The 13403-nt window shown below is 43.9% G+C and overlaps 1 protein-coding gene across 1 annotated transcript in view; it reads left to right on the forward strand.

Moving 5' to 3' along the window:
• Window positions 1–12469, forward strand: part of TRABD2B (TraB domain containing 2B) — a 1121778-nt gene extending 1109309 nt beyond the window's left edge. The window contains exon 7 of the mRNA XM_069642238.1: window positions 11918–12469. Coding sequence (XP_069498339.1) covers window positions 11918–12140 — 223 coding nt within the window. The 3' untranslated portion in view covers window positions 12141–12469. The remainder of the gene's footprint in view (window positions 1–11917) is intronic.
• Window positions 12470–13403: the final 934 nt, after the last annotated feature.

Here is a 13403-nt window from a genome sequence, read left to right on the forward strand (position 1 = left end):
TGTTCCTTTTTCTCACTCTTGAGTTCTGTATCCTTCCTCATCCCTCATTGGTCTATATAGTGTCCTGATTCTTGTTCCTATACTTTATGTATCTTCTTCTTGCCATGTTGGAATATCTGATGGTCCTTCCCATTCCCCAATGGATGGTTGTGATGTTCTCTCTTCTTCTGTTCGCTCTTGCGTTTCTATGGGTATTATGCTTCTACGGTATAAATATTGAATCTAATCATATTAAAATCCCCTGCTTCTATTCATGTACCTTAATGGGGACCTGTTCTGTTCCACTGGAGATCAGTTGCAGCAGCTCTGTCAGGAGACTAGCTCAGCATGGGGTCATGTGCACACTATGCTTTTGACATGGTGGTCAGGTTAGTAGACCACACTTTCTGAGAAGGATTACCCACATTATTGTATGGTTAATAAACCATAACTAAAAGCTAGGGCATTTACACCCTTGCCAGATAGCAATTCTTCTTACATGCTGTTTTGGTCTTCTTGATGGTGTGTGTTTGAGAAGTCACAGTCAATCGTAAAGCTGAGAGATTTTGCACTGGATGAGTGTTGAGTTGTGAATACATTGATTTTCATATCAGTTAGCCAGTTATGGACTTGGTGCAGTCTCCTAGAAGAATTAATTCTTTATTTCTCGTTTTAAGTTTGTATGAGGGCAGTCAGGGCTTCAGCCATTGGATGTTGTGGATGAAGTTGATCTTTAAGTAAAGCTATGTGTCACCTGCATATTGGCATATCTTGAACTTTCTGTAGGTGAGTCTCCCAGAGGTTCCAGGTAGTGGCTGATGATGCATTGGTGACATTGAGAAGTGGTGTGCTTCACCTTTTATAACCTTCACAACCAAGAAGGGTACAATGCTCCCTTTGTAGATCATGCGTATGAGGGCTGCAAGAGGATTGGTCGGGTCTTCTGGAGATGTTGCCTCCAGAACCTTTTTTTCCAGTGGATGGCATGCTTGCTGTCAATGAGTTCTTGCGTCTACCAAGCTGTGACAGGCTCCAGATGTTCAGACAAGATCTGTCCATATGTAAGAGTTGTGAAAAGAAATACATGGGTGGGGTCAAGCAGAAGAGCTCCAAAAAGGTCTCAAAATGATAATCAGTAATTAGCAGGAGGGTTGAAAAAAGTCTACGTCATCTAGATCCACTGGTACCAGCTGACCAACTACAAAAAAAGTCAGGAAGGCATCTTTACAAAAAAAAGAAAGGAGCAGGGATAGGAAAAGAAATGAAAATCTGCTAAGGGTACCAAAGGCTTATCAGTCAGTCAGTCAGCAATAACTTTATTTAAGCCTTGGGGCCATACAAGTACATCCTAACACATACACATACAAATAATAAAAAACAAAACTGTTAACTAAACATCCTTCCATGGACTCGAAAGCAGTCACAATAACCCCAATTCCCAGAAATTGGTCGGCACACCCTATCTCAATGAGTTCTCTTCTAGGCATCATGCAATGCATATTGCCCTGCTCAATAGAAATTTCCCAAAATCCTTTTCCCCAATGGCACTACATTTGTGTTGGTGAGCACAGAATAAAGTGATCTAATTTTGTGGGGAGAGTAGGGGGTAACCATAAATGTACTGGGAGCGCAAACACATTTTGATTGTGCTGTTGGGTGATGGGCAGCATCTCATCTCAATGTCCAGTATGCCATTGGCAACTCTCAAGTCCATAAATTCGATCTGTAAACAATAAAAGGTGCTCTCATCCTGGTAATGCAACCTACTGCAATTCACAATATCCTCATGAATTACAAATGGGTAGCCACGCACTTCATGAAGTTAGTGGGTGCATTTATTTGTGCTTCCCTGGTTTCTAGACAATTGGGTGCCAGTTTACTGACCCCCCCCACCCCGTGACACCCTCTCACCCTGTTTTCCTACCCTTCCCTGGCTGTGATTTCCAAACCAAGAGGCAACCATTTTTGGGTGTGGCTTTTAATGGTGCATAACCAACCCCTCCAGCTGGCCTAACAACCATGGACCTAGCACTAAATGTATGGTCTGCCCACAGAGCAGTGGGCTGGCGGGAAGATCGCACTGCATGGTTCATCTATCCTCGGATGAAAACGGGGGGGGGGGTAAATGTCTTAAAGCCTGGTGCCCCCTGTTGGCCAGGGCATTATTAAAAAGCCAGTCTTCTTTATAGCTGCTAGTGTGGACCTCGGTCCGGCCATTCTGGCGCAGGTCAAGTTTGTTGGGACCTCATGCTTAAAGTGGTCTGTCTACCCTGATGATTTTAGAGCCTTCAAAGTCTCTTCCCTTCTGGTTGGTGGGACTCCGTGGCTCTCCCTTTTCCTTCGGCTTCGAGGAGGGCCAATTACAGCTTCCTCAGGTCTGCAAGTAGAGGTAGCACAAGGCTACAGTTACAGCCACTAACCATAGGTTCCTCCTTGGCGACTTGGCCTTAGTTGAGCGGGGAGGGGGGTCAAGTGAGGAAGGCAGGTTGCAAGGGTTGGTGAACAGCTGAAGGCTGAACACAAGACTCAATTGTGTGGGATCTGGTTGGGATCCATGTGTAGTTATTGATTATTCATCTTTGCTGCGTCTTGTAGTGCCTTTCCTGGGAAACAACCCCCCCCCCCTGTGAAATATTTGATGGAGCGCTGGTCACAAGGTTCTGGGCTTGGCTGGCCATCAGAGGAGCTGGGTCATTTCCCCCATGCCATTTCTATTCAGGGGGTTGTCAACGTTATCGATGTTGGCCATCAAAATCTTGCTTGAGCCCGTAGTCTCAAATGGAGAAGTGGTTGAAAAAGATGCATTTTCGCCCCGCGCCTTGTACACAGCAGTTGGATCCTACTGGTTGGATATCCTCCTGGAGCACTTAGCAGACTGGTCGGACCCCCAGACATTAGTGGGCCAGCCATGTCATTGGCTCAGGGCTGTAGGTGGCCACTCTACCAGTAGTTAGTATGTAGATTGTCCTTTTCCTTATTTTCGTGGCATTATCCCCCACTGCCCCCCCTCGGCCCCCGCAGTCATCCTGAATTCAACCAAGTAACTGGTTAATTTATTTTATCAGGGTATATGCTTCACCTCTTATCCTAGTGGGGCTATGGGGGTGTTACTTGACAGCGCCATTTTCAGACCTGAGTGAGGGAGTTTCTGTTAGTAATTTCCATTTAACCATCAGTATTTTCCTTTTTGGTGCCTCAAGGCCTGCCATGATGTGGAAGTGTACTTGGTGAGGGTTTCTTTAATTCTTTCAATTTGTTTATCTTCGTCTAATTCTTCTTGGCCACAACAGGTGGAGGTCATGGGAGAGTACTGGCAATATGGCTGATATGGACCACCACCAATCGCATTAGGCCTCTCAACCTCAGATCACCTGACCGGGTCACACTCTTTTTCCCATTTTGCTTCTCCCATCGTGCTTCTCCTCTGTGCTGGTTTCCATGCATAAACTCCACATTCTTGACAGCTGCCCCCCTGAAGCGCCAGACACCTTGGGGACACCAAACACCTGGGACCTTCCCAACAGACTTCACCCTGCAGGAAAGGCATGGGATACTTATCAAAATGGGGACGTGACTTCTGCCCATTTGAGGCGCCTGCGATAATCCTGGCATCCTGATAGGAGCGGGAGCAAGATCGCAGCAAACAACCGCGCCCTTCCCCGCAGACTTCACCCTGAGGGAGGGGCCCAGGCTACTTATTAAAAAGGGGGCGTGGCTTTTGCCCAACAAGATTCCCGCAATGGTCCTGGTGTCATGATAGTGACAGGAACTGGTTGCAGTAAACTCCCACGCCCTTCCCCAAAGACTTATCAGTCATTAGCAGGTGGGTGGGACCTGGGTCACGTGACCTGGTTCCACTTGCACCAGCAGACCAACTACAAAAGAAAAGAAGTTGGAAAAAGAAGAGAATGAAAGGGGAGGGCTCTGAAAAAGAGCACATAAAATGGCACCACAGATATGCAGTGATTAGCAGGTGGGTGGCACAACGCTCATGTGACCCAGATCTACTTTCTGATTTCTTATAGGTTCTATGCCCAGCTGCATGGAGCAATTCCCCTCGTGCAGGATCACTTGCCACTTTCTTCAAGATGGATATGGTTCACGTATACATTTGAAGTGTGAAGGCTTGTATTTTTAAATTGTAAGGAATGTTGTAGCTGATGAGATGCTATACAATTGTCATGCCTAAACACACAAAGTAATCCTCCAGAGCTGGAGGTATCTTACACATATATGAGGTCGGGGACTGACTAGAAATTAGATGTTTGTTAATGACATATGGATATTATAGTTTTTAGGTTTATACCACCTAGATTGGTTTCAAAACTAATTTCAATTAAGTCCATTTCTCTTAGCAAAGTGTTTTCACATTATAAAAGGGCTTGCACACGGGCAAGGATAGACAAAGAGAAAGTAGCTTTCTCTCACCGAGAGAAACCTGTAATCTGCTAAACAAACTGACCATCCAAGCAATAATGAAACATTGGGGTACACAGCCCCTGCACCATAACTTGTTTGAATGGCACTGTGATACAATCATGTTTAAGCAATAAACATTTGTATGACTGTGTTCATGTATTAACCCCACACTCATAAGAGCTTAACTCTACATTTAATCATACCCTTCTATTCTGCATTTTATATGGGAAAGGCATACTAAGAGGAGTGTTCAAACAGCAGTGATCAAAATAACTGGATTGATGCCAGCATCAAAAACATTGCCTTACTTCAAGTGCCTCAAAAGCAATGTTTGAAGGCACTGGCTCAAAGCTAAATTGCATTATGATATTGCCTTGCCTTTCACTCTGATTTTGGATCCTTAATCATACCGCCAACTGGGGTTTGTTTTATTAATTTCTCTCATGTTCACATGCATGTCTCCACCCTTCCTCAATCGTTTTAGTTTGATGTAGCTTGCAACACCTATAAGCAGAAACTATTTCATTAGAGTACAAATAGGGAGAAATGACTTATGCGGAGAGGCACACAGCTTGTAGGTGTTGTTTGGTTATTTGCCCACCCATTGACTGCCCACTCCCATGCTAATCCCTATGGCCATTCTCACCCACTTCCTGACCCTCCCGCCCCAAAACACCTACTCATGGGAACTATTTGAGCTTGCTTATTCAGGCCTTGCCATCAAACTTTGCATTCAAAGTGCCTGCCAGTGTTCGTTTCAAAACGGTATTCCGAGAGTTAATGACTTAATTGGAGTTGTAAACCTGTTACTGGTGTAACATAAATGTCTTAACCAGGACAGCTTTCAACCACTCGATGTATAATTTCTATGCCTATACTTCACTGAAATTCTCTTAAAAACAATAATTGGCAGAGCCGACCGTTTTGGCTTCTGTAGAAGTGTTAGGCCTTTGCCTATGCTATGTGATGTCCTGGCACTTGTACCATTTTGCGCCTGCTACTATCAATGGCCTATTAATCCCACTACGCACTGGCTTTCAAGTGTCTTTCCAATGACTACACAAAGCACCAAAATGTTAGTATTGCCAATGCGTGTTTCCACTTGTTTCCCTTAAACTGTCCTCCTCATTGTGGTGTGTCACCCCTCCAGGGAACATGGTATCGCCCAGGGCTCATGCTGGCTGTGACCACGTGACTAAACTAATAAAAGTAATGAGCGGATTCCTGCTCTTCAGTCTTGGAACCAACTGACTCCTGCCTGCTGTGTCATTCTTGCAGTGCGTGGCAATGCATAGCAGGCAGATGGTCTGCCCTGTGAGGCCACACACTGAGACAGCGCCCCTACTGGGCAACATTGTCCCCCATATTGTACTGCTGTAGCAGAGCACCTGCTGGGCAACACTGCTTGAAGATGTTGATGCCCATGCTGGGCAACTCCGGCCTGGTCACATGTTGTCCTGCGTGCCGCCAGGCCATGGAGGAGCCTGTGTGCTCACGGGCTGATCGGGTGACCCTGGTCCCGAGATGTCTGTTAGGTGCCCCCAGCATTGGTGTCATGTCGAGTGAACCCGACATAAGCAGGGTGACCCCTGCCTGGAATTATGCTGCGTGATTGCAGTCTATGTATCTGCTGGGTGCCCTCGGCATGTAGGCTGGTTGCCCCAGCCTTGGTCTACCTGGCCTGTGTGACCGCAGGCCAGTGCATAACATTCATCTTGCATTCGACTGTAGCAATAAACTATGTTCTTGTCATTTCTCCTCTCTTAGTTCACTTACTCCTGTTGTCAATATTCAGAAAATGCAGTTTTATTCTCTCTCAATTCTGTTCAGTCCCTCATTCCCACTGACTTTTTTTAAAATTTGATTTCTCTTCTTTTCTTCTCACTGGTCATCTCCATTCTGTCCTTGATCCTTTTCAATCAAACGTCAACTCTGCTCTCTGCCACAACTTTCTATCTCCCACCTCATGTTCATATCTTTCCTGCTCTTACCTATTTTTGCCAGATCATCTACAATTGTGCTTCCTCTGATTTGTCTTTAAATGCAGCAATAGTCTTTCCTTGTTTCATTCTTCTTGGATTAGGTGTTACTCCACTGCCTGACACTTCCTATCTTCTTCACAGTCCATGGTCTCTGCCTCCCATGTGTATACCCATTGCTGCTTTTATTTCGTTTGATTATTGCCCCTAAAATGTGCTACTCTAATTCTCTCTAATCAACTCTGTCCCACTCCTGCTGCTGTTCATCCTCTTTTTAAGTACCACTTAATATCACTCTCTCACTACCTTAAATGTAGATTTCATTTTGCTGCCTCAAGTTATTTTGCCTCATTTAGTTATACCTCTTGTACATTGTCCCTTTGTTGTGCATCATGTTGGTGAAAGTGCGCTACAAGTACACAAATAATAGAAATACAATAAATAGTGCCGAGGGTGTGTCTGCAGTGCGGCATGAAGAGTGTTGACTTGCTCTATGGCCAGAGACTGACCACAAACCCTACCCTTGACACGTCTAGCGTGTGATTTCCAACACCAATCCTCCATTCTCATCTATAGTTCCCCATCTTAAACCTGTAACCATAGTTGCAATACCAACCAGTGACCTACATGTGTAATCCTGACCCTTACCCACAACCTGTAAATCCAGACTGTGGGCCTCATTACAACTCTGGCGGTAGCCGTGACCTTATTAAGGGCTTGGCTGCCGCCGGAGTTGCATTTTTTCCAGCACCCGCAAATGGGCAAGAACCGGGTCATGCCGAGCTTGGTGGACCGAGTAATTGCCCATTTGCGGGTGCTGGAATCAAGAGCCTCCCGATCCCCATTCTGCCCCATAGGGCTGAATTCAGATGGGGAGGTCGGATGCACCGGCACATACAGATTTGTGCCGGTGCATCCGACGTGCTCTGCTCGCGGGTGCCGTTACACCTGCCAGGAAAAACCTGCCGGGTGAAACGGCACCCGCGAGCAGAGCACGTAGTATGGCGGTCCAGGAACTACGCTACCGGCATGCTTACCGGTACCGTAGTTCCCGGACCACCATGCTTGTAATGAGGCCATGTTGTAAGCGATATTCAATCAACACTACAGCTAAGTCAATGCCTAGTCTGGGATGCTGAGGAAAGCCCTTATTGATGTATTTTTATGTCCAGTTCAGTACTCTGGATGACAACCCTTGTATAACACCCCCTCTTAGAATCCCCCTGACCCCACTGAGCCAAGAAGTAGGTTTGTTTAGCAAATTTAAAAGGTTTATTTGGACAATTCAACAATATATATCTATCACACTTTATAAATAAATTGATAACTGATATCACACTTCAGAATATGACCGTGATCAACAGTGGATAATGTTACAGGGGTACACTGATTTGGTTACTTAGGAGTAGTGTAGAGGATGAGGTAGCTGAAAATGCTTGATGATTTCAAGGAAATGCAAGGTGGAATAAAATGCAGTACAGAAATACCGTGTTATGATTTTAGCAAAAGGTAATATGATCACTTTTTCTTTTGACAATTCACTCCCCCCCTATGCAATACAAGAAATGGAAGGAGAGCACACAGTCTTCAAGAATCCCAACAAATCACACTTTATAATGCAATACACAGTTCCAGTTCCCCCAGCAAGCTTAGAGAAAACAGGGATGAGTTTTAAACACAGGCAAATTACTTTAATGTGGTTTGCAAGGAAGTGAAAAGGTGCTAAAATTGCTTTTAATTCCCTCTAGAGGTTCAGGGTGAGAGATGCTTGTGGGTATTAGTTCAGGCTCACTTTAGCAATGCTCTCTGAGTTATTACCAGGTTGCAAACTGGTTTTAACAAAGGAAAGAATGGAGCTGCTATTTTGACAAGTGGAGAAATTGAGCCAAATCGCAAATCGCGGTAAATTTCGCGAGTGCGTAAATCGCGATTGCGGAAAAAGTATAGGGTTCGTTGGAAAGCCTAGAATCACAGCTTTAAAATGAAAGTTAAACCACGTTCCTAGGACAAATGGTCCCGGAGATACAGACGATTTAATAAAGGTAGATTTTCGGATTTAAAGTAAAACTCAAAATGACAGGTGACAGCTTGCAGCTTCAGAATTGACAAGTGACAGTTGTGCAGCTTTACAAATGACAGATGACACGATTTCTAGGAGGCTGTTCTAATTAGGTTAAAATAGTTTGGATTAGATTATTTTAACTAAGAGATTGGTTCTGCACAGTTCTGCTAGGTACTCACAATATAGATTTGAAATAGGCCTCGTCACGGATCTGGTCAACACGTCCGGCGGCGGTTCTCTCTGCTCGGCGGGTCAATCAGGCACCGATTCTGCTCACAGCAATCCGGATCTCTGGTTCTGCTCACAGCGGTCTGGGTCAGCTCTCTGGATACAGCGGCCTGTGGTTCTCTGGATCTCTGGTCTGGTCTCTGGCAATTGTTCTTGGCAAAAGAATTCAGACAGCTCGCCCGGCTGTGGAATAGTTTGCAAATTACTTTAAGGATGCTGAGGCCTGCTGAGAAGAGTTCTCAGTTTGTGGGTATAGGCCCTTGCTTTAAGTTCTGAAGTAAAGTTCTGGTCTTTGGAGATTGATGGATGTGAAGTCTGGAGTCTCCCGGCAGAGCGTCCCGCAGAAAATGGAATTGAATGTCTCTACCTGTCCCAGCAGCCTCTTTTTATGTGTTTTGAAAATGGGTGTGTTCCTGGCATAACTGAGCCTGCCCCTCTCCACTTGTCATTGGCCCAATTCTCCCCTCTCCCATGATTGGGGGAAGGAAAAGGATTGTCATTATGATGAGGTCTGTTTATGGGTCAGAGGATCCTCCCCTGGTCAATTTGCCCACAAATCTATATTTGATTCAAATACATATTTCCCAGGTACAAAAGTGGTTGACATTACATGTACATATTACACCTTGCTTAAGGTAGTCTATGTTCCGCCTCTGGCGTTTCTAGGAGCTTGCATTCAAAAAATGGCAACTTATTTTCGATTTTAGTGGGTTTTGCAACATTGGTTTTTCATCAAAAATCATACAAAGGTACATTTCCCTTCCACATATATTCCAGTAACTTTCCATGTCTCTAGCTTAACTACATTGTCTACAATATTCATAATTAGCGGGGTTTTGCCCCAGAACATGGAACAAATTGGAGTTTGGACTCAAATCGTGAGGGCATTTTTCAAACTAAGACTCTCAAAGTTGTACATTCCTGTAATTTGGTTACAATAAGTTATCACAGTTTCTATACAATATATATTTTTTGCAATTCAACTCCCCAAAGTGTTTGGGTCTGCCTCCAGAAGTCTGGGTGGGTCAGTGATCACATGTCTCTCCTTGCTGGCAGAGGGCTGTTGACAGGAAACACTCAAAATTAACATACCCCATTCAACAGAAAGAGCCTTTTGTGTGGGCTCCAGCAGGCTGCCTGGAAGTCCCTCCTCAATCAATCAACAGGGTCATGTGATATCCTGCCTCCTGGTGTAGGAATCTCTGAGGTGTTAATGTTTCCCAGCCTCTTGGCCTCTGGGAAGAGCAGGTGGCTAAGATTTTCAATTAACCAACATGCTTTGAAGTCCCTGCCCCTCTTGCAACTCCTAAATACAGTTTCCCTGTCAGAGTTTAGACCGCTAGCGCCGCCTTGGGGAATTTGTCGGTACTGCATCCATTTTTGAGTTGTCTTGAATTACTGAATTTCAATAGAGTGGTCTTTTGCTTGATAGTATAGGACCCTTGCTTAACATTGTTTTGATGGCATCCTTACAGTAGAGTGGTGATGTGGAACCCCCCACAAGAAGGTTGTATCTTTGGAGTGGTCTTGTGCCAACTGCGCAGTTCTCCTATTTTGGTGTGAATGTGGGTGGCGATAGCTCATCCCCACATCCACCCAGTCTATTGATTTAGTTTGTTCTGGGATAGAATAATGGGCGGTGACAGCTCATCCCCACATCTACCCAGTCTATTGATTCAACATGGGTCAAAACCCTTGACAATGTAGACTTTAGTCCCCAACATGTAACGTGTAATGGCGACCTGTACACTCTAGCCCCAACCTTTACCATACAACCTCAACCTGTAACCCCAATGTGTAACATCTAGGTACACAATTAAAATGTACCTAGTTACCCAGTAACCAGAAACCCATCTCTGTGACCAGTAACCCCAAACTCTACCCCCTACTTCTAGCCACAGCCTATATCCTGAACTGTTACGTCTAGACCATCCTGGAACACTTACCTCTTATACCAACCTGCAACTTCTATCCTATAATCACAACTGCAACCTCTAATCGCAACATTTAACCCAAACCGATAACCTGGAGCCCCAACATGTAGGCCCAACCAATATCCCCAACCCTCTAGCCATAACCTTGAATAGTATCCGCAAAACAGAAAACTATGCCACATTAAAAATTATATCTCAATAACATTCACCTGCATTTTATGTACAGCACACATTACTATAACCCAACCTATACACTTTGCATTCTGTGGATGAATAAGGTGCCTGCACAGCTTGTGAGACTAGGATCCCGTGTATTGATGCTACCATGTCGCCATCTGCCCTATGTGCTTCTCCTACTGAGCTATGGTAGTGTGACTACTATAAACACAACACATTGGGGCTTGTTCACAAAGACGTTACTGGCACTAACTGTGACCTACTCTTGATTATTCCTGAAGAAAGTCTATTTTATTCATAAAAAAATGACTCCTGGCTTACTCCCCAAAAGGGAAGGGTGCGTCTTGAATAAATGAGTTCCTACTGTGAACCTCTTTGTGAATGGAATAGATTTTCATCATGAATAACTCGGATTTACTCCAGGAAAGGGAAGTGTAGCAATTCAAGAGTATGTCAGAGTTACTACTGATGACCACTAGTACATCAAATAGTTATTGGCCCATGTAAGTCAAAGAAGTGGTGAGAAAAATGCATACCTGCATTGTCGAATGCAGATTTTAAAACCGTTTCACTAAGACATACTGATGTTTCAGCGTTGGAGTGGGGTGGATTCCCTGCATTTCTTAAGAAAGGAATCCTAAAATATTATTTTTAATTGGTTGGAGAACATAAATGTCACACATATTTGTGGTGTTCTATATGAACTTGGCACTAAACAGGATAAGAAATAAATTGATTGAATAAAGGCATACCTTTTTTATTTTTCACGCAAAGTCCAAGAAATGTGACCATATACATGTGACTCTAAATGAATTGAAACCTCATGGTCCTTACTTCCATGCACGGTGTGTCTAGCACAGACGATACATCACTTCCATCAGTTATGCTACTGTGCACTGTTTACTCTTGGAAAGCTCCACCCTAAATAACTAAACCAATATGGCCGACATGTGTAGCAACCAGCAGCAAATGCATCATCCACCATGTAAAGGTGGGACAATGTCTAACCAATAGAAAATGTTGACCGTGTCCCTGTCAGAAATGTACCCTTAAATGTGTCCATTCTCATAGTGCTATTTCCCTAGTTTCCAAAGCAATCCTTGGATTCACACTTATAATGTTTTCTTTTTTCTTTCCAGCACAACGACGCTGCCATCCCACATCAGAATTACCAATGGATATATCACGGCAGACTACCCTGTCTGGGTTTCCAATCGTCTAAACCATCGGCCACGATTGGACCATACAGCCCAGCACCGGCCCAAGAACGGGGCACAAACAAGCCATTCCACTTCGCTACTGACTTCTTGCATCTGCCTAGCGGCAGCCTTTTCTCTTATCAGCCTTTTAAGGCCATCCTGACCACCTCTAAAACCTGCAATACAAGCCTTAGGATATAATAAAGATAATTTATAACTAATGGAGATTTTACAGTAATTTACAGACAAAATGTGGGTTATAGCTGAGCACTCATTTCCAGGGGTGTACTCTGTTAATTTCGTTTTAATTCTAAAGTTTTATTGTAACACTGACTTACATCTTCTTTTTGTAGAAGGATCATTTATTTCCCATAGTGCTATGGGGTTTTGTAAAATATATGTGTTCATATCAAAGTGTATTTATTCTTCTGTCGAATATATTTTTGTTGTGATTGTTAATAACATTATCATTAAAAACAAATCTACTGCCAATGAATTATCCAGGCTACTCTTTATGTGTACGTTTCAATGTATGGCTAAAGCGTCTGTAACTGATGGAGATTCACCAATGTACAGAAAGTTACATTATAAGTATGACCTTTTGTTGGTCAAATGGAGACAACATAACCAGCAATTATGATGTTGTTGATGTACTGTTATCGAACACAACCAGACTGACTGATGATCTGTGATACTTTAACATCTATGAAGACTGTAGTTAGAACAGCTCTGGCATCCCTGCATGTGGGAGACATATATAATGCACTGAACTAGCTTTGACAATATGTATAGGCTTTTTCTGCCATTCCATTGACAGGCAATAGTGGATTATGTATTCAAAGCATGAGCAACGGGGTTTGCGCTTACACGTGCGTGTGTGCCTCCAACCATACTCTGGAGGGTGGACTGCCTCTGCTGTCCCATGAATTTATCATGTCAGATATTAATGCTTCTATTACATCGCCACATCCGTTGATAGACAGAGGCATGAGGAATAACATTGTGTTGTGTCTGTTTAAAGGCACAGAAGGCATTAGTTCTTCATAACACATCAATGTGCTTGTCCCTGCAATGCCTACCAACTACTGCCCAATCATCACAGTTCCATTCCTTCTAAAAAAATTCTTGAAAGAGCTGCATATCTCCAGATCCAAACATTCCATCAACAATACCATATTCTCAGCCTCCGTCAATCCGGATTGCTCCCTCGTGACGACACAGAATCGGACATGTCTGACCTCACCAATCAAATCAATGATTTATGTTACTCAGGCAAACTTGCCCTCCTACTTCTACTGCACACTCTGCCACCACCTCAACTATGTTATCAATTTCTCCATGCAAGCTACCAGCAAGATAGCATCTTTCCTAGCATAAAGATCTTCTCACGTCTGCATTGGCAATTCTACCACCGCCCCTACTCCTG

This window comes from Ambystoma mexicanum, chromosome 1q, assembly GCF_040938575.1.
Source record: "Ambystoma mexicanum isolate Mex_15411 chromosome 1q, UKY_AmexF1_1, whole genome shotgun sequence".
Lineage (NCBI taxonomy): Eukaryota > Metazoa > Chordata > Amphibia > Caudata > Ambystomatidae > Ambystoma > Ambystoma mexicanum.